Source organism: Platichthys flesus, chromosome 13 (assembly GCF_949316205.1).
Source record: "Platichthys flesus chromosome 13, fPlaFle2.1, whole genome shotgun sequence".
Taxonomy (NCBI): Eukaryota; Metazoa; Chordata; class Actinopteri; order Pleuronectiformes; family Pleuronectidae; genus Platichthys; species Platichthys flesus.
The window spans coordinates 19,393,751-19,410,881 of NC_084957.1; the positions used below are offsets into that span (position 1 = coordinate 19,393,751).

General features: G+C 59.2%; 1 protein-coding gene across 1 annotated transcript in view; it reads right to left on the bottom strand.

Moving 5' to 3' along the window:
* The window catches only part of LOC133967109 (histidine-rich protein PFHRP-II-like), a 69,552-nt gene that overhangs the window by 42,150 nt on the left and 10,271 nt on the right, over positions 1–17,131 (bottom strand). Inside the window, exon 4 of the mRNA XM_062402341.1 lies at positions 11,006–11,219. Within this exon, the coding sequence (XP_062258325.1) occupies positions 11,006–11,219 (214 nt within the window). The remainder of the gene's footprint in view (positions 1–11,005; positions 11,220–17,131) is intronic.

A 17,131-nucleotide genomic window follows, 5' to 3' on the forward strand; every position in this document is an offset into this window, starting at 1 on the left:
GGTTGAGAAGGACTACAGGCGACAGCTAGCAGGCCCTGCACTGAGGCAAAGACTGTATCCCTGGACTTACAGCAGTTGGAAATCCAAAATGGTCCAAAATAGTAACAGAATCAGAAATAACTTAGCCTTCTAGTCAATAAGGATGCTTTTGTTTGTCAAACAGTTACCAAGTTTGAGTTCAATAAACGATTCTTTCAGCATAGAGAAAAAAGTACGTTCCAAAAAAAATGTCCAGAGAAGAAAATTAAACATCCCAACTGTACATAAACCTGCTGCCTAGGCCACAATCTCCTTTTCAATTGTCTCAAGCTCAGCCAACTTCTACTTGCAGCCCCTACTCAGAATATACTCGTGGGCAATGTTATTAGTGTAATGTTAATATATAATGTTGATGAAAGAACATTAACAGAGAGAAGTTGTCAGAGCCGTGTTTTAGCACAAACACCTGGAGCGGAGCTGGTAATCAGGACCGGCTGGAGAGCAAGTTATCGGGAAGTAGCTTCCTAATCTAATTCATATGTAAGACCCAACTAAATCAAATTCAAGACTAAGTATTTTTTAGGCCTAAATTTCCGATTATTAAATTTAAGACTGTTTAGGACCCTGAGGGAACCCTGGATTATTTGAGAAATATTAAATCCACTATTCACAGTATAAAATATTGACATTTTCTAGATTTGTACGGTTTATATTGTGACTATATTCTATTTTCTTGTGGTGTTTGTTGCTGCACCTGTGGTTGTCGGCGCGGCGGTCGTCACTGCAGCCGTTGTGGTCGTTGCTGCACCTGTGGTGGTCGTTGCTGCACCTGTGGTGGTCGGCGCAGCGGTCGTCACTGCACCTGTGGTGGTAGTCGCTGCGGTCGTCGCTGCAGGCGTGGTGGTCGGCGCGGCGGTTGTCGCTGCAGCCGTGGTGGAAGTCGGAGCGGCGGTCGTCGCTGCAGCCGTGGTGGTCGTTGCTGCACCTGTGGTGGTCGGCGCGGCGGTTGTCGCTGCAGGCGTGGTGGTAGTCGCTGCAGCCGTGGTGGTCGTTGCTGCACCTGTGGTGGTCGTTGCTGCACCTGTGGTGGTCGTCGGCGCGGCGGTCGTCGCTGCAGCCGTTGTGGTCGTTGCTGCACCTGTGGTGGTAGTCGCTGCACCTGTGGTGGTAGTCGCTGCACCTGTGGTGGTAGTCGCTGCACCTGTGGTGGTAGTCGCTGCGGTCGTCGCTGCAGGCGTGGTGGTTGTCGGAGCGGTGGTCGTCGCTGCAGCTGTGGTGGTCGGCGCGGCGGTTGTCGCTGCAGCCGTGGTGGAAGTCGGAGCGGAGCTGGTAATCAGGACCGGCTGGAGAGCAAGTTATTGGGAAGTACCTTCCTAATCTAATTCATATTTAAGACCTAACTAAATCAAATTCAAGACTAAGTATTTTTTAGGCCTAAATTTCCGATTATTAAATTTAAGACTGTTTAGGACCCTGAGGGAACCCTGGATTATTTGAGCAATATTAAATCCACCATTCACAGTATAAAATATTGACATTTTTTAGATTTGTACGGTTTATATTGCGACTATATTCTATTTCCTTGTGTTTGTATGGTGTTTAATAATAATAGCAGTAATATCAGGCCTCAGCAATGTGAGGTTCAAATCATGTAACTTCAGCCTTTTGAGTAGAAATTCATTTTTATTTTAACAGCTGTTTCAAGGCCATCACGTGGTGGCCGTCGGCGCAGCGGTCATCACTGCACCTGTGGTGGTAGTCGCTGCGGTCGTCGCTGCAGGCGTGGTGGTAGTCGCTGCAGCCGTGGTGGTTGTCGGAGCGGCGGTCGTCGCTGCAGCTGTGGTGGTCGGCGCGGCGGTTGTCGCTGCAGCCGTGGTGGAAGTCGGAGCGGCGGTCGTCGCTGCAGCTGTGGTGGTCGTTGCTGCACCTGTGGTGGTCGGCGCGGCGGTTGTCGCTGCAGGCGTGGTGGTAGTCGCTGCACCTGTGGTGGTAGTCGCCGCGGTAGTCGCTGCAGCCGTGGTGGTCGTTGCTGCACCTGTGGTGGTCGTTGCTGCACCTGTGGTGGTCGTCGGCGCGGCGGTCGTCGCTGCAGCCGTTGTGGTCGTTGCTGCACCTGTGGTGGTCGTTGCTGCACCTGTGGTGGTAGTCGCTGCACCTGTGGTGGTAGTCGCTGCGGTCGTTGCTGCAGCCGTGGTGGTCGTTGCTGCACCTGTGGTGGTCGGCGCGGCAGTTGTCGCTGCAGCCGTGGTGGTCGTTGCTGCACCTGTGGTGGTCGTCGGCGCGGCGGTCGTCGCTGCAGCCGTTGTGGTCGTTGCTGCACCTGTGGTGGTAGTCGCTGCGGTCGTCGCTGCACCTGTGGTGGTCGGCGCGGCAGTTGTCGCTGCAGCCGTGGTGGTCGTTGCTGCACCTGTGGTGGTAGTCGCTGCGGTCGTCGCTGCACCTGTGGTGGTCGTTGCTGCACCTGTGGTGGTCGGCGCGGCGGTTGTCGCTGCAGGCGTGGTGGTAGTCGCTGCACCTGTGGTAGTAGTCGCCGCGGTAGTCGCTGCAGCCGTGGTGGTCGTTGCTGCACCTGTAGTGGTCGTTGCTGCACCTGTGGTGGTCGTCGGCGCGGCGGTCGTCGCTGCACCTGTGGTGGTAGTCGCTGCACCTGTGGTGGTCGTTGCTGCACCTGTGGTGGTCGTCGCTGCACCTGTGGTGGTCGTCGCTGCACCTGTGGTGGTAGTCGCTGCACCTGTGGTGGTAGTCGCTGCGGTCGTCGCTGCAGGCGTGGTGGTAGTCGCTGCAGCCGTGGTGGTCGGCGCGGCGGTTGTCGCTGCAGCCGTGGTGGAAGTCGGAGCGGCGGTCGTCGCTGCAGCCGTGGTGGTCGTTGCTGCACCCGTGGTGGTCGGCGCGGCGGTTGTCGCTGCAGGCGTGGTGGTCGTCACTGCACCTGTGGTGGTAGTCGCTGCGGTCGTCGCTGCAGGCGTGGTGGTCGTTGCTGCACCTGTGGTGGTCGGCGCGGCGGTTGTCGCTGCAGGCGTGGTGGTAGTCGCTGCACCTGTGGTGGTAGTCGCTGCGGTCGTCGCTGCACCTGTGGTGGTCGTTGCTGCACCTGTGGTGGTCGGCGCGGCGGTTGTCGCTGCAGGCGTGGTGGTAGTCGCTGCACCTGTGGTGGTAGTCGCCGCGGTAGTCGCTGCAGCCGTGGTGGTCGTTGCTGCACCGGTAGTGGTCGTTGCTGCACCTGTGGTGGTCGTCGGCGCGGCGGTCGTCGCTGCACCTGTGGTGGTAGTCGCTGCACCTGTGGTGGTCGTTGCTGCACCTGTGGTGGTAGTCGCTGCACCTGTGGTGGTAGTCGCTGCGGTCGTCGCTGCAGCCGTGGTGGTCGTTGCTGCAGCCGTGGTGGTCGTTGCTGCACCTGTGGTGGTCGTTGCTGCACCTGTGGTGGTCGGCGCGGCGGTTGTCGCTGCAGCCGTGGTGGTCGTTGCTGCACCTGTGGTGGTAGTCGCTGCGGTCGTCGCTGCAGCCGTGGCGGTCGTTGCTGCACCTGTGGTGGTCGTTGCTGCACCTGTGGTGGTCGTCGGCGCGGCGGTCGTCGTTGCAGCCGTGGTGGTCGTTGCTGCACCTGTGGTGGTAGTCGCTGCGGTCGTCGCTGCACCTGTGGTGGTCGGCGCGGCAGTTGTCGCTGCAGCCGTGGTGGTCGTTGCTGCACCTTTGGTGGTAGTCGCTGCGGTCGTCGCTGCACCTGTGGTGGTCGTTGCTGCACCTGTGGTGGTCGTCGGCCCTCCGGTCGTCGCTGCAGCCGTGGTGGTCGTTGCTGCACCTGTGGTGGTCGGCGCGGCGGTCGTCGCTGCACCTGTGGTGGTAGTCGCTGCACCTGTGGTGGTCGGCGCGGCGGTCGTCGCTGCACCTGTGGTGGTAGTCGCTGCACCTGTGGTGGTAGTCGCCGCGGTAGTCGCTGCAGCCGTGGTGGTCGTTGCTGCACCTGTGGTGGTCGTTGCTGCACCTGTGGTGGTAGTCGCTGCACCTGTGGTGGTAGTCGCTGCGGTCGTCGCTGCAGCCGTGGTGGTCGTTGCTGCAGCCGTGGTGGTCGTTGCTGCACCTGTGGTGGTCGGCGCGGCAGTTGTCGCTGCAGCCGTTGTGGTCGTTGCTGCACCTGTGGTGGTCGTCGGCGCGGCGGTCGTCGCTGCAGCCGTTGTGGTCGTTGCTGCACCTGTGGTGGTAGTCGCTGCGGTCGTCGCTGCACCTGTGGTGGTCGGCGCGGCAGTTGTCGCTGCAGCCGTGGTGGTCGTTGCTGCACCTGTGGTGGTAGTCGCTGCGGTCGTCGCTGCACCTGTGGTAGTCGTTGCTGCACCTGTGGTGGTCGTCGCTGCACCTGTGGTGGTCGTTGCTGCACCTGTGGTGGTAGTCGCTGCACCTGTGGTGGTAGTCGCTGCACCTGTGGTGGTAGTCGCTGCGGTCGTCGCTGCAGGCGTGGTGGTAGTCGCTGCAGCCGTGGTGGAAGTCGGAGCGGCGGTCGTCGCTGCAGCCGTGGTGGTCGTTGCTGCACCCGTGGTGGTCGGCGCGGCGGTTGTCGCTGCAGGCGTGGTGGTAGTCGCTGCACCTGTGGTGGTAGTCGCCGCGGTAGTCGCTGTAGCCGTGGTGGTCGTTGCTGCACCTGTGGTGGTCGTTGCTGCACCTGTGGTGGTCGTTGCTGCACCTGTGGTGGTCGTCGGCGCGGCGGTCGTCGCTGCAGCCGTTGTGGTCGTTGCTGCACCTGTGGTGGTCGTTGCTGCACCTGTGGTGGTCGTTGCTGCACCTGTAGTGGTCGTTGCTGCGGTCGTCACTGCAGCCGTGGTGGTCGTCGCTGCACCTGTGGTGGTCGTTGCTGCAGCCGTGGTGGTCGTTGCTGCACCTGTGGTGGTCGTTGCTGCACCTGTGGTGGTCGTTGCTGCAGCCGTTGTGGTCGTTGCTGCACCTGTGGTGGTCGTTGCTGCACCTGTGGTGGTCGTTGCTGCACCTGTGGTGGTAGTCGCTGCACCTGTGGTGGTAGTCGCTGCACCTGTGGTGGTAGTCGCTGCGGTCGTCGCTGCAGGCGTGGTGGTAGTCGCTGCAGCCGTGGTGGTTGTCGGAGCGGCGGTCATCGCTGCAGCCGTGGTGGTCGTCGGCGCGGCGGTTGTCGCTGCAGCCGTGGTGGAAGACGGAGCGGCGGTCGTCGCTGCAGCCGTGGTGGTCGTTGCTGCACCTGTGGTGGTCGGTGCGGCGGTCATCGCTGCAGGCTTGGTGGTAGTCGCTGCACCTGTGGTGGTAGTCGCCGCGGTAGTCGCTGCAGCCGTGGTGGTCGTTGCTGCACCTGTGGTGGTCGTTGCTGCACCTGTGGTGGTCGTCGGCGTGGCGGTCGTCGCTGCAGCCGTTGTGGTCGTTGCTGCACCTGTGGTGGTCGTTGCTGCACCTGTGGTGGTAGTCGCTGCACCTGTGGTGGTAGTCGCTGCGGTCGTCGCTGCAGCCGTGGTGGTCGTTGCTGCAGCCGTGGTGGTCGTTGCTGCACCTGTGGTGGTCGTTGCTGCACCTGTGGTGGTCGGTGCGGCAGTTGTCGCTGCAGCCGTGGTGGTCGTTGCTGCACCTGTGGTGGTAGTCGCTGCGGTCGTCGCTGCAGCCGTGGTGGTCGTTGCTGCACCTGTGGTGGTCGTTGCTGCACCTGTGGTGGTCGTCGGCGCGGCGGTCGTCGTTGCAGCCGTGGTGGTCGTTGCTGCACCTGTGGTGGTAGTCGCTGCGGTCGGCGCTGCACCTGTGGTGGTCGGCGCGGCAGTTGTCGCTGCAGCCGTGGTGGTCGTTGCTGCACCTGTGGTGGTCGTTGCTGCACCTGTGGTGGTCGTCGGCGCTCCGGTCGTCGCTGCAGCCGTGGTGGTCGTTGCTGCACCTGTGGTGGTAGTCGCTGCACCTGTGGTGGTAGTCGCCGCGGTAGTCGCTGCAGCCGTGGTGGTCGTTGCTGCACCTGTGGTGGTCGTCGGCGCGGCGGTCGTCGCTGCAGCCGTTGTGGTCGTTGCTGCACCTGTGGTGGTCGTTGCTGCACCTGTGGTGGTAGTCGCTGCACCTGTGGTGGTAGTCGCTGCAGCCGTGGTGGTCGTTGCTGCACCTGTGGTGGTCGTTGCTGCACCTGTGGTGGTAGTCGCTGCGGTCGTCGCTGCAGCCGTGGTGGTCGTTGCTGCACCTGTGGTGGTATGTGCGGCGGTCGTCGCTGCAGCCGTGGTGGTCGTTGCTGCACCTGTGGTGGTAGTCGCTGCGGTCGTCGCTGCAGCCGTGGTGGTCGTTGCTGCACCTGTGGTGGTCGGTGCGGCGGTCATCGCTGCAGCCGTGGTGGTCGTTGCACCTGCGGTGGTCGGCGCGGCGGTCGGCGCTGCAGCCGTGGTGGTGGTCGCTGCAGCCGTGGTGGTCGTTGCTGCACCTGTGGTGGTAGTCGCTGCGGTAGTCGCTGCAGCCGTGGTGGTCGTCGCTGCACCTGTGGTGGTAGTCGCTGCGGTCGTTGCTGCACCTGTGGTGGTCGTTGCTGCAACTGTGGTGGTCGTTGCTGCACCTGTGGTGGTAGTCGCTGCGGTCGTTGCTGCACCTGTGGTGGTAGTCGCTGCGGTCGTTGCTCCACCTGTGGTGGTCGTTGCTGCGGTCGTCGCTGCAGCCGTGGTGGTGGTCGGCGCGGCAGTCGTCGGCGCGGCGGTCGTCGCTGCAGCCGTGGCTGTGTAAATTGTTTGGGGATATTTAAATTTTGCAATATTTGATTACAGTGTTTCTACAGGTTTTAACAAGTTCAATTTAAGACCTATTTCACAGCTATACTGGCAAAAAAGAAATATTACTATGAAAGAAGAAATAAGTCCCAGAATTACTTGCAAAGAAAATGGATTCCCGCTCAACATAATGACTGAACATAGGAGTACACAGAACTGTGTGTGCGTGGGTCTGTAGACCTGGTTGAGAAGGACTACAGGCGACAGCTAGCAGGCCCTGCACTGAGGCAAAGACTGTATCCCTGGACTTACAGCAGTTGGAAATCCAAAATGGTCCAAAATAGTAACAGAATCAGAAATAACTTAGCCTTCTAGTCAATAAGGATGCTTTTGTTTGTCAAACAGTTACCAAGTTTGAGTTCAATAAACGATTCTTTCAGCATAGAGAAAAAAGTACGTTCCAAAAAAAATGTCCAGAGAAGAAAATTAAACATCCCAACTGTACATAAACCTGCTGCCTAGGCCACAATCTCCTTTTCAATTGTCTCAAGCTCAGCCAACTTCTCCTTGCAGCCCCTACTCAGAATATACTCGTGGGCAATGTTATTAGTGTAATGTTAATATATAATGTTGATGAAAGAACATTAACAGAGAGAAGTTGTCAGAGCCGTGTTTTAGCACAAACACCTGGAGCGGAGCTGGTAATCAGGACCGGCTGGAGAGCAAGTTATCGGGAAGTAGCTTCCTAATCTAATTCATATGTAAGACCCAACTAAATCAAATTCAAGACTAAGTATTTTTTAGGCCTAAATTTCCGATTATTAAATTTAAGACTGTTTAGGACCCTGAGGGAACCCTGGATTATTTGAGAAATATTAAATCCACTATTCACAGTATAAAATATTGACATTTTTTAGATTTGTACGGTTTATATTGTGACTATATTCTATTTTCTTGTGGTGTTTGTTGCTGCACCTGTGGTTGTCGGCTCGGCGGTCGTCACTGCAGCCGTTGTGGTCGTTGCTGCACCTGTGGTGGTCGTTGCTGCACCTGTGGTGGTCGGCGCAGCGGTCGTCACTGCACCTGTGGTGGTAGTCGCTGCGGTCGTCGCTGCAGGCGTGGTGGTAGTCGCTGCAGGCGTGGTGGTTGTCGGAGCGGCGGTCGTCGATGCAGCTGTGGTGGTCGGCGCGGCGGTTGTCGCTGCAGCCGTGGTGGTCGTTGCTGCAGCTGTGGTGGTCGGCGCGGCGGTTGTCGCTGCAGCCGTGGTGGAAGTCGGAGCGGCGGTCGTCGCTGCAGCCGTGGTGGTCGTTGCTGCAGCTGTGGTGGTCGGCGCGGCGGTTGTCGCTGCAGGCGTGGTGGTAGTCTCTGCACCTGTGGTGGTAGTCGCCACGGTAGTCGCTGCAGCCGTGGTGGTCGTTGCTGCACCTGTGGTGGTCGTTGCTGCACCTGTGGTGGTCGTCGGCGCGGCGGTCGTCGCTGCAGCCGTTGTGGTCGTTGCTGCACCTGTGGTGGTCGTCGCTGCACCTGTGGTGGTCGTCGCTGCACCTGTGGTGGTAGTCGCTGCACCTGTGGTGGTAGTCGCGGCGGTTGTCGCTGCAGCCGTGGTGGAAGTCGGAGCGGCGGTCGTCGCTGCAGCCGTGGTGGTCGTTGCTGCACCTGTGGTGGTCGGCGCGGCGGTTGTCGCTGCAGGCGTGGTGGTAGTCGCTGCACCTGTGGTGGTAGTCGCCGCGGTAGTCGCTGCAGCCGTGGTGGTCGTTGCTGCACCTGTGGTGGTCGTTGCTGCACCTGTGGTGGTAGTCGCTGCACCTGTGGTGGTAGTCGCTGCACCTGTGGTGGTAGTCGCTGCGGTCGTCGCTGCAGGCGTGGTGGTCGTTGCTGCACCTGTGGTGGTATGTGCGGCGGTCGTCGCTGCAGCCGTGGTGGTCGTTGCTGCACCTGTGGTGGTCGGTGCGGCGGTCATCGCTGCAGCCGTGGTGGTCGTTGCACCTGCGGTGGTCGGTGCGGCGGTCGTCGCTGCAGCCGTGGTGGTCGTTCCTGCACCTGTGGTGGTCGGTTCGGCGGTCGTCGCTGCAGCCGTGGTGGTCGTTGCTGGACCTGTGGTGGTCGGTGCGGCGGTCGTCGCTGCAGCCGTGGTGGTCGTTGCACCTGCGGTGGTCGGTGCGGCGGTCGTCGCTGCAGCTGTGTTGGTCGGCGCGGCGGTTGTCGCTGCAGCCGTGGTGGAAGTCGGAGCGGCGGTCGTCGCTGCAGCCGTTGTGGTCGTTGCTGCAAGTGTGGTGGTAGTCGCTGCGGTAGTCGCTGCAGCCGTGGTGGTCGTCGCTGCACCTGTGGTGGTAGTCGCTGCGGTCGTTGCTGCACCTGTGGTGGTCGTTGCTGCGGTCGTCGCTGCAGCCGTGGTGGTGGTCGGCGCGGCAGTCGTCGGCGCGGCGGTCGTCGCTGCAGCCGTGGCTGTGTAAATTGTTTGGGGATATTTCAATTTTGCAATATTTGATTACAGTGTTTCTACAGGTTTTAACAAGTTCAATTTAAGACCTATTTCACAGCTATACTGGCAAAAAAGAAATATTACTATGAAAGAAGAAATAAGTCCCAGAATTACTTGCAAAGAAAATGGATTCCCGCTCAACATAATGACTGAACATAGGAGTACACAGAACTGTGTGTGCGTGGGTCTGTAGACCTGGTTGAGAAGGACTACAGGCGACAGCTAGCAGGCCCTGCACTGAGGCAAAGACTGTATCCCTGGACTTACAGCAGTTGGAAATCCAAAATGGTCCAAAATAGTAACAGAATCAGAAATAACTTAGCCTTCTAGTCAATAAGGATGCTTTTGTTTGTCAAACAGTTACCAAGTTTGAGTTCAATAAACGATTCTTTCAGCATAGAGAAAAAAGTACGTTCCAAAAAAAATGTCCAGAGAAGAAAATTAAACATCCCAACTGTACATAAACCTGCTGCCTAGGCCACAATCTCCTTTTCAATTGTCTCAAGCTCAGCCAACTTCTACTTGCAGCCCCTACTCAGAATATACTCGTGGGCAATGTTATTAGTGTAATGTTAATATATAATGTTGATGAAAGAACATTAACAGAGAAAATTGTCAGAGCCGTGTTTTAGCACAAACACCTGGAGCGGAGCTGGTAATCAGGACCGGCTGGAGAGCAAGTTATCGGGAAGTAGCTTCCTAATCTAATTCATATGTAAGACCCAACTAAATCAAATTCAAGACTAAGTATTTTTTAGGCCTAAATTTCCGATTATTAAATTTAAGACTGTTTAGGACCCTGAGGGAACCCTGGATTATTTGAGAAATATTAAATCCACTATTCACAGTATAAAATATTGACATTTTTTAGATTTGTACGGTTTATATTGTGACTATATTCTATTTTCTTGTGGTGTTTGTTGCTGCACCTGTGGTTGTCGGCGCGGCGGTCGTCACTGCAGCCGTTGTGGTCGTTGCTGCACCTGTGGTGGTCGTTGCTGCACCTGTGGTGGTCGGCGCAGCGGTCGTCACTGCACCTGTGGTGGTAGTCGCTGCGGTCGTCGCTGCAGGCGTGGTGGTCGGCGCGGCGGTTGTCGCTGCAGCCGTGGTGGAAGTCGGAGCGGCGGTCGTCGCTGCAGCCGTGGTGGTCGTTGCTGCACCTGTGGTGGTCGGCGCGGCGGTTGTCGCTGCAGCCGTGGTGGTCGTTGCTGCACCTGTGGTGGTCGTTGCTGCACCTGTGGTGGTCGTCGGCGCGGCGGTCGTCGCTGCAGCCGTTGTGGTCGTTGCTGCACCTGTGGTGGTAGTCGCTGCACCTGTGGTGGTAGTCGCTGCACCTGTGGTGGTAGTCGCTGCACCTGTGGTGGTAGTCGCTGCGGTCGTCGCTGCAGGCGTGGTGGTTGTCGGAGCGGTGGTCGTCGCTGCAGCTGTGGTGGTCGGCGCGGCGGTTGTCGCTGCAGCCGTGGTGGAAGTCGGAGCGGAGCTGGTAATCAGGACCGGCTGGAGAGCAAGTTATTGGGAAGTACCTTCCTAATCTAATTCATATTTAAGACCTAACTAAATCAAATTCAAGACTAAGTATTTTTTAGGCCTAAATTTCCGATTATTAAATTTAAGACTGTTTAGGACCCTGAGGGAACCCTGGATTATTTGAGCAATATTAAATCCACTATTCACAGTATAAAATATTGACATTTTTTAGATTTGTACGGTTTATATTGCGACTATATTCTATTTCCTTGTGTTTGTATGGTGTTTAATAATAATAGCAGTAATATCAGGCCTCAGCAATGTGAGGTTCAAATCATGTAACTTCAGCCTTTTGAGTAGAAATTCATTTTTATTTTAACAGCTGTTTCAAGGCCATCACGTGGTGGCCGTCGGCGCAGCGGTCATCACTGCACCTGTGGTGGTAGTCGCTGCGGTCGTCGCTGCAGGCGTGGTGGTAGTCGCTGCAGCCGTGGTGGTTGTCGGAGCGGCGGTCGTCGCTGCAGCTGTGGTGGTCGGCGCGGCGGTTGTCGCTGCAGCCGTGGTGGAAGTCGGAGCGGCGGTCGTCGCTGCAGCTGTGGTGGTCGTTGCTGCACCTGTGGTGGTCGGCGCGGCGGTTGTCGCTGCAGGCGTGGTGGTAGTCGCTGCACCTGTGGTGGTAGTCGCCGCGGTAGTCGCTGCAGCCGTGGTGGTCGTTGCTGCACCTGTGGTGGTCGTTGCTGCACCTGTGGTGGTCGTCGGCGCGGCGGTCGTCGCTGCAGCCGTTGTGGTCGTTGCTGCACCTGTGGTGGTAGTCGCTGCACCTGTGGTGGTAGTCGCTGCGGTCGTTGCTGCAGCCGTGGTGGTCGTTGCTGCACCTGTGGTGGTCGGCGCGGCGGTTGTCGCTGCAGGCGTGGTGGTAGTCGCTGCACCTGTGGTGGTAGTCGCCGCGGTAGTCGCTGCAGCCGTGGTGGTCGTTGCTGCACCTGTGGTGGTCGTTGCTGCACCTGTGGTGGTCGTCGGCGCGGCGGTCGTCGCTGCAGCCGTTGTGGTCGTTGCTGCACCTGTGGTGGTCGTTGCTGCACCTGTGGTGGTAGTCGCTGCACCTGTGGTGGTAGTCGCTGCACCTGTGGTGGTAGTCGCTGCGGTCGTCGCTGCAGGCGTGGTGGTTGTCGGAGTTTGTTGCTGCACCTGTGGTTGTCGGCGCGGCGGTCGTCACTGCAGCCGTTGTGGTCGTTGCTGCACCTGTGGTGGTCGTTGCTGCACCTGTGGTGGTCGGCGCAGCGGTCGTCACTGCACCTGTGGTGGTAGTCGCTGCGGTCGTCGCTGCAGGCGTGGTGGTCGGCGCGGCGGTTGTCGCTGCAGCCGTGGTGGAAGTCGGAGCGGCGGTCGTCGCTGCAGCCGTGGTGGTCGTTGCTGCACCTGTGGTGGTCGGCGCGGCGGTTGTCGCTGCAGGCGTGGTGGTAGTCGCTGCAGCCGTGGTGGTCGTTGCTGCATCTGTGGTGGTCGTTGCTGCACCTGTGGTGGTCGTCGGCGCGGCGGTCGTCGCTGCAGCCGTTGTGGTCGTTGCTGCACCTGTGGTGGTAGTCGCTGCACCTGTGGTGGTAGTCGCTGCACCTGTGGTGGTAGTCGCTGCACCTGTGGTGGTAGTCGCTGCGGTCGTCGCTGCAGGCGTGGTGGTTGTCGGAGCGGTGGTCGTCGCTGCAGCTGTGGTGGTCGGCGCGGCGGTTGTCGCTGCAGCCGTGGTGGAAGTCGGAGCGGAGCTGGTAATCAGGACCGGCTGGAGAGCAAGTTATTGGGAAGTACCTTCCTAATCTAATTCATATTTAAGACCTAACTAAATCAAATTCAAGACTAAGTATTTTTTAGGCCTAAATTTCCGATTATTAAATTTAAGACTGTTTAGGACCCTGAGGGAACCCTGGATTATTTGAGCAATATTAAATCCACTATTCACAGTATAAAATATTGACATTTTTTAGATTTGTACGGTTTATATTGCGACTATATTCTATTTCCTTGTGTTTGTATGGTGTTTAATAATAATAGCAGTAATATCAGGCCTCAGCAATGTGAGGTTCAAATCATGTAACTTCAGCCTTTTGAGTAGAAATTCATTTTTATTTTAACAGCTGTTTCAAGGCCATCACGTGGTGGCCGTCGGCGCAGCGGTCATCACTGCACCTGTGGTGGTAGTCGCTGCGGTCGTCGCTGCAGGCGTGGTGGTAGTCGCTGCAGCCGTGGTGGTTGTCGGAGCGGCGGTCGTCGCTGCAGCTGTGGTGGTCGGCGCGGCGGTTGTCGCTGCAGCCGTGGTGGTCGTTGCTGCACCTGTGGTGGTCGTTGCTGCACCTGTGGTGGTCGTCGGCGCGGCGGTCGTCGCTGCAGCCGTGGTGGTAGGCGCGGCGGTTGTCGCTGCAGCCGTGGTGGAAGTCGGAGCGGCGGTCGTCGCTGCAGCTGTGGTGGTCGGCGCGGCGGTTGTCGCGGCGGTTGTCGCTGCAGCCGTGGTGGAAGTCGGAGCGGCGGTCGTCGCTGCAGCCGTGGTGGTCGTTGCTGCACCTGTGGTGGTCGTTGCTGCACCTGTGGTGGTCGGCGTGGTGGTAGTCGCTGCAGCCGTGGTGGTTGTCGGAGCGGCGGTTGTCGCTGCAGCTGTGGTGGTCGGCGCGGCGGTTGTCGCTGCAGCCGTGGTGGAAGTCGGAGCGGCGGTCGTCGCTGCAGCCGTGGTGGTCGTTGCTGCACCTGTGGTGGTCGGCGCGGCGGTTGTCGCTGCAGGCGTGGTGGTAGTCGCTGCAGCCGTGGTGGTTGTCGGAGCGGCGGTCGTCGCTGCAGCTGTGGTGGTCGGCGTGGCGGTTGTCGCTGCACCTGTGGTGGTCGTTGCTGCACCTGTGGTGGTCGGCGCGGCGGTTGTCGCTGCAGGCATGGTGGTAGTCGCTGCACCTGTGGTGGTAGTCGCTGCGGTAGTCGCTGCAGCCGTGGTGGTCGTTGCTGCACCTGTGGTGGTCGTCGGCGCGGCGGTCGTCGCTGCAGCCGTTGTGGTCGTTGCTGCACCTGTGGTGGTCGTTGCTGCACCTGTGGTGGTCGTTGCTGCACCTGTGGTGGTAGTCGCTGCACCTGTGGTGGTAGTCGCTGCACCTGTGGTGGTAGTCGCTGCGGTAGTCGCTGCAGGCGTGGTGGTTGTCGGCGCGGCGGTTGTCGCTGCAGCCGTGGTGGAAGTCGGAGCGGCGGTCGTCGCTGCAGCCGTGGTGGTCGTTGCTGCACCTGTGGTGGTCGGCGCGGCGGTTGTCGCTGCAGGCGTGGTGGTAGTCGCTGCACCTGTGGTGGTAGTCGCCGCGGTAGTCGCGGCAGCCGTGGTGGTCGTTGCTGCACCTGTGGTGGTAGTTGCTGCACCTGTGGTGGTCGTCGGCGCGGCGGTCGTCGCTGCAGCCGTTGTGGTCGTTGCTGCACCTGTGGTGGTCGTTGCTGCGGTCGTCGCTGCAGCCGTGGTGGTGGTCGGCGCGGCAGTCGTCGGCGCGGCGGTCGTCGCTGCAGCCGTGGCTGTGTAAATTGTTTGGGGATATTTAAATTTTGCAATATTTGATTACAGTGTTCCTACAGGTTTTAACAAGTTCAATTTAAGACCTATTTCACAGCTATACTGGCAAAAAAGAAATATTACTATGAAAGAAGAAATAAGTCCCAGAATTACTTGCAAAAAAAATGGATGGACCAAGAACTGTGTGTGCGTGGGTCTGTAGACCTGGTTGAGAAGGACTACAAGCGACAGCTAGCAGGCCCTGCACTGAGGCAAAGACTGTATCCCTGGACTTACAGCAGTTGGAAATCCAAAATGGTCCAAAATAGTAACAGAATCAGAAATAACTTAGCCTTCTAGTCAATAAGGATGCTTTTGTTTGTCAAACAGTTACCAAGTTTGAGTTCAATAAACGATTCTTTCAGCATAGAGAAAAAAGTACGTTCCAAAAAAAATGTCCAGAGAAGAAAATTAAACATCCCAACTGTACATAAACCTGCTGCCTAGGCCACAATCTCCTTTTCAATTGTCTCAAGCTCAGCCAACTTCTCCTTGCAGCCCCTACTCAGAATATACTCGTGGGCAATGTTATTAGTGTAATGTTAATATATAATGTTGATGAAAGAACATTAACAGAGAGAAGTTGTCAGAGCCGTGTTTTAGCACAAACACCTGGAGTGGAGCTGGTAATCAGGACCGGCTGGAGAGCAAGTTATCGGGAAGTAGCTTCCTAATCTAATTCATATGTAAGACCCAACTAAATCAAATTCAAGACTAAGTATTTTTTAGGCCTAAATTTCCGATTATTAAATTTAAGACTGTTTAGGACCCTGAGGGAACCCTGGATTATTTGAGAAATATTAAATCCACTATTCACAGTATAAAATATTGACATTTTTTAGATTTGTACGGTTTATATTGTGACTATATTCTATTTTCTTGTGGTGTTTGTTGCTGCACCTGTGGTTGTCGGCGCGGCGGTCGTCACTGCAGCCGTTGTGGTCGTTGCTGCACCTGTGGTGGTAGTCGCTGCGGTCGTCGCTGCAGGCGTGGTGGTAGTCGCTGCAGGCGTGGTGGTTGTCGGAGCGGCGGTCGTCGCTGCAGCTGTGGTGGTCGGCGCGGCGGTTGTCGCTGCAGCCGTGGTGGTCGTTGCTGCACCTGTGGTGGTCGGCGCGGCGGTTGTCGCTGCAGGCGTGGTGGTTGTCGGAGCGGCGGTTGTCGCTGCAGCTGTGGTGGTCGGCGCGGCGGTTGTCGCTGCAGACGTGGTGGAAGTCGGAGCGGCGGTCGTCGCTGCAGCCGTGGTGGTCGTTGCTGCACCTGTGGTGGTCGGCGCGGCGGTTGTCGCTGCAGGCGTGGTGGTAGTCGCTGCACCTGTGGTGGTCGTCGGCACGGCGGTCGTCGCTGCAGCCGTGGTTGTTGTCGGAGCGGCGGTCGTCGCTGCAGCCGTGGTGGTAGTCTCTGCACCTGTGGTGGTAGTCGCCGCGGTAGTCGCTGCAGCCGTGGTGGTCGTTGCTGCACCTGTGGTGGTCGTTGCTGCACCTGTGGTGGTCAGCGCGGCGGTTGTCGCTGCAGGCGTGGTGGTAGTCGCTGCAGCCATGGTGGTTGTCGGAGCGGCGGTTGTCGCGGCAGCTGTGGTGGTCGGCGCGGCAGTTGTCGCTGCAGCCGTGGTGGAAGTCGGAGCGGCGGTCGTCGCTGCAGCCGTGGTGGTCGTTGCTGCACCTGTGGTGGTCGGCGCGGCGGTTGTCGCTGCACCTGTGGTGGTAGTCGCCGCGGTAGTCGCTGCAGCCGTGGTGGTCGTTGCTGCACCTGTGGTGGTCGTTGCTGCACCTGTGGTGGTCGTCGGCGCGGCGGTCGTCGCTGCAGCCGTGGTGGTCGGCGCGGCGGTTGTCGCTGCAGCCGTGGTGGAAGTCGGAGCGGCGGTCGTTGCTGCACCTGTGGTGGTCAGCGCGGCGGTTGTCGCTGCAGGCGTGGTGGTTGTCGGAGCGGCGGTCGTCGCTGCAGCCGTGGTGGTCGTTGCTGCACCTGTGGTGGTCGGCGCGGCGGTTGTCGCTGCAGGCGTGGTGGTAGTCGCTGCACCTGTGGTGGTAGTCGCCGCGGTAGTCGCTGCAGCCGTGGTGGTCGTTGCTGCACCTGTGGTGGTCGTTGCTGCACCTGTGGTGGTCGTCGGCGCGGCGGTCGTCGCTGCAGCCGTGGTGGAAGTCGGAGCGGCGGTCGTCGCTGCAGCCGTGGTGGTCGTTGCTGCACCTGTGGTGGTCGGCGCGGCGGTTGTCGCTGCACCTGTGGTGGTAGTCGCCGCGGTAGTCGCTGCAGCCGTGGTGGTCGTTGCTGCACCTGTGGTGGTCGTCGGCGCGGCGGTCGTCGCTGCAGCCGTGGTGGTTGTCGGAGCGGCGGTCGTCGCTGCAGCTGCGGTGGTCGTTGCTGCACCTGTGGTGGTAGTCGCTGCACCTGTGGTGGTAGTCGCTGCGGTCGTCGCTGCAGCCGTGGTGGTCGTTGCTGCACCTGTGGTGGTCAGCGCGGCGGTTGTCGCTGCAGGCGTGGTGGTAGTCGCTGCAGCCATGGTGGTTGTCGGAGCGGCGGTTGTCGCTGCAGCTGTGGTGGTCGGCGCGGCGGTTGTCGCTGCAGCCGTGGTGGAAGTCGGAGCGGCGGTCGTCGCTGCAGCCGTGGTGGTCGTTGCTGCACCTGTGGTGGTCGGCGCGGCGGTTGTCGCTGCACCTGTGGTGGTAGTCGCCGCGGTAGTCGCTGCAGCCGTGGTGGTCGTTGCTGCACCTGTGGTGGTCGTTGCTGCACCTGTGGTGGTCGTCGGCGCGGCGGTCGGCGCTGCAGCCGTGGTGGTCGGCGCGGCGGTTGTCGCTGCAGCCGTGGTGGAAGTCGGAGCGGCGGTCGTTGCTGCACCTGTGGTGGTCAGCGCGGCGGTTGTCGCTGCAGGCGTGGTGGTTGTCGGAGCGGCGGTCGTCGCTGCAGCCGTGGTGGTCGTTGCTGCACCTGTGGTGGTCGGCGCGGCGGTTGTCGCTGCAGGCGTGG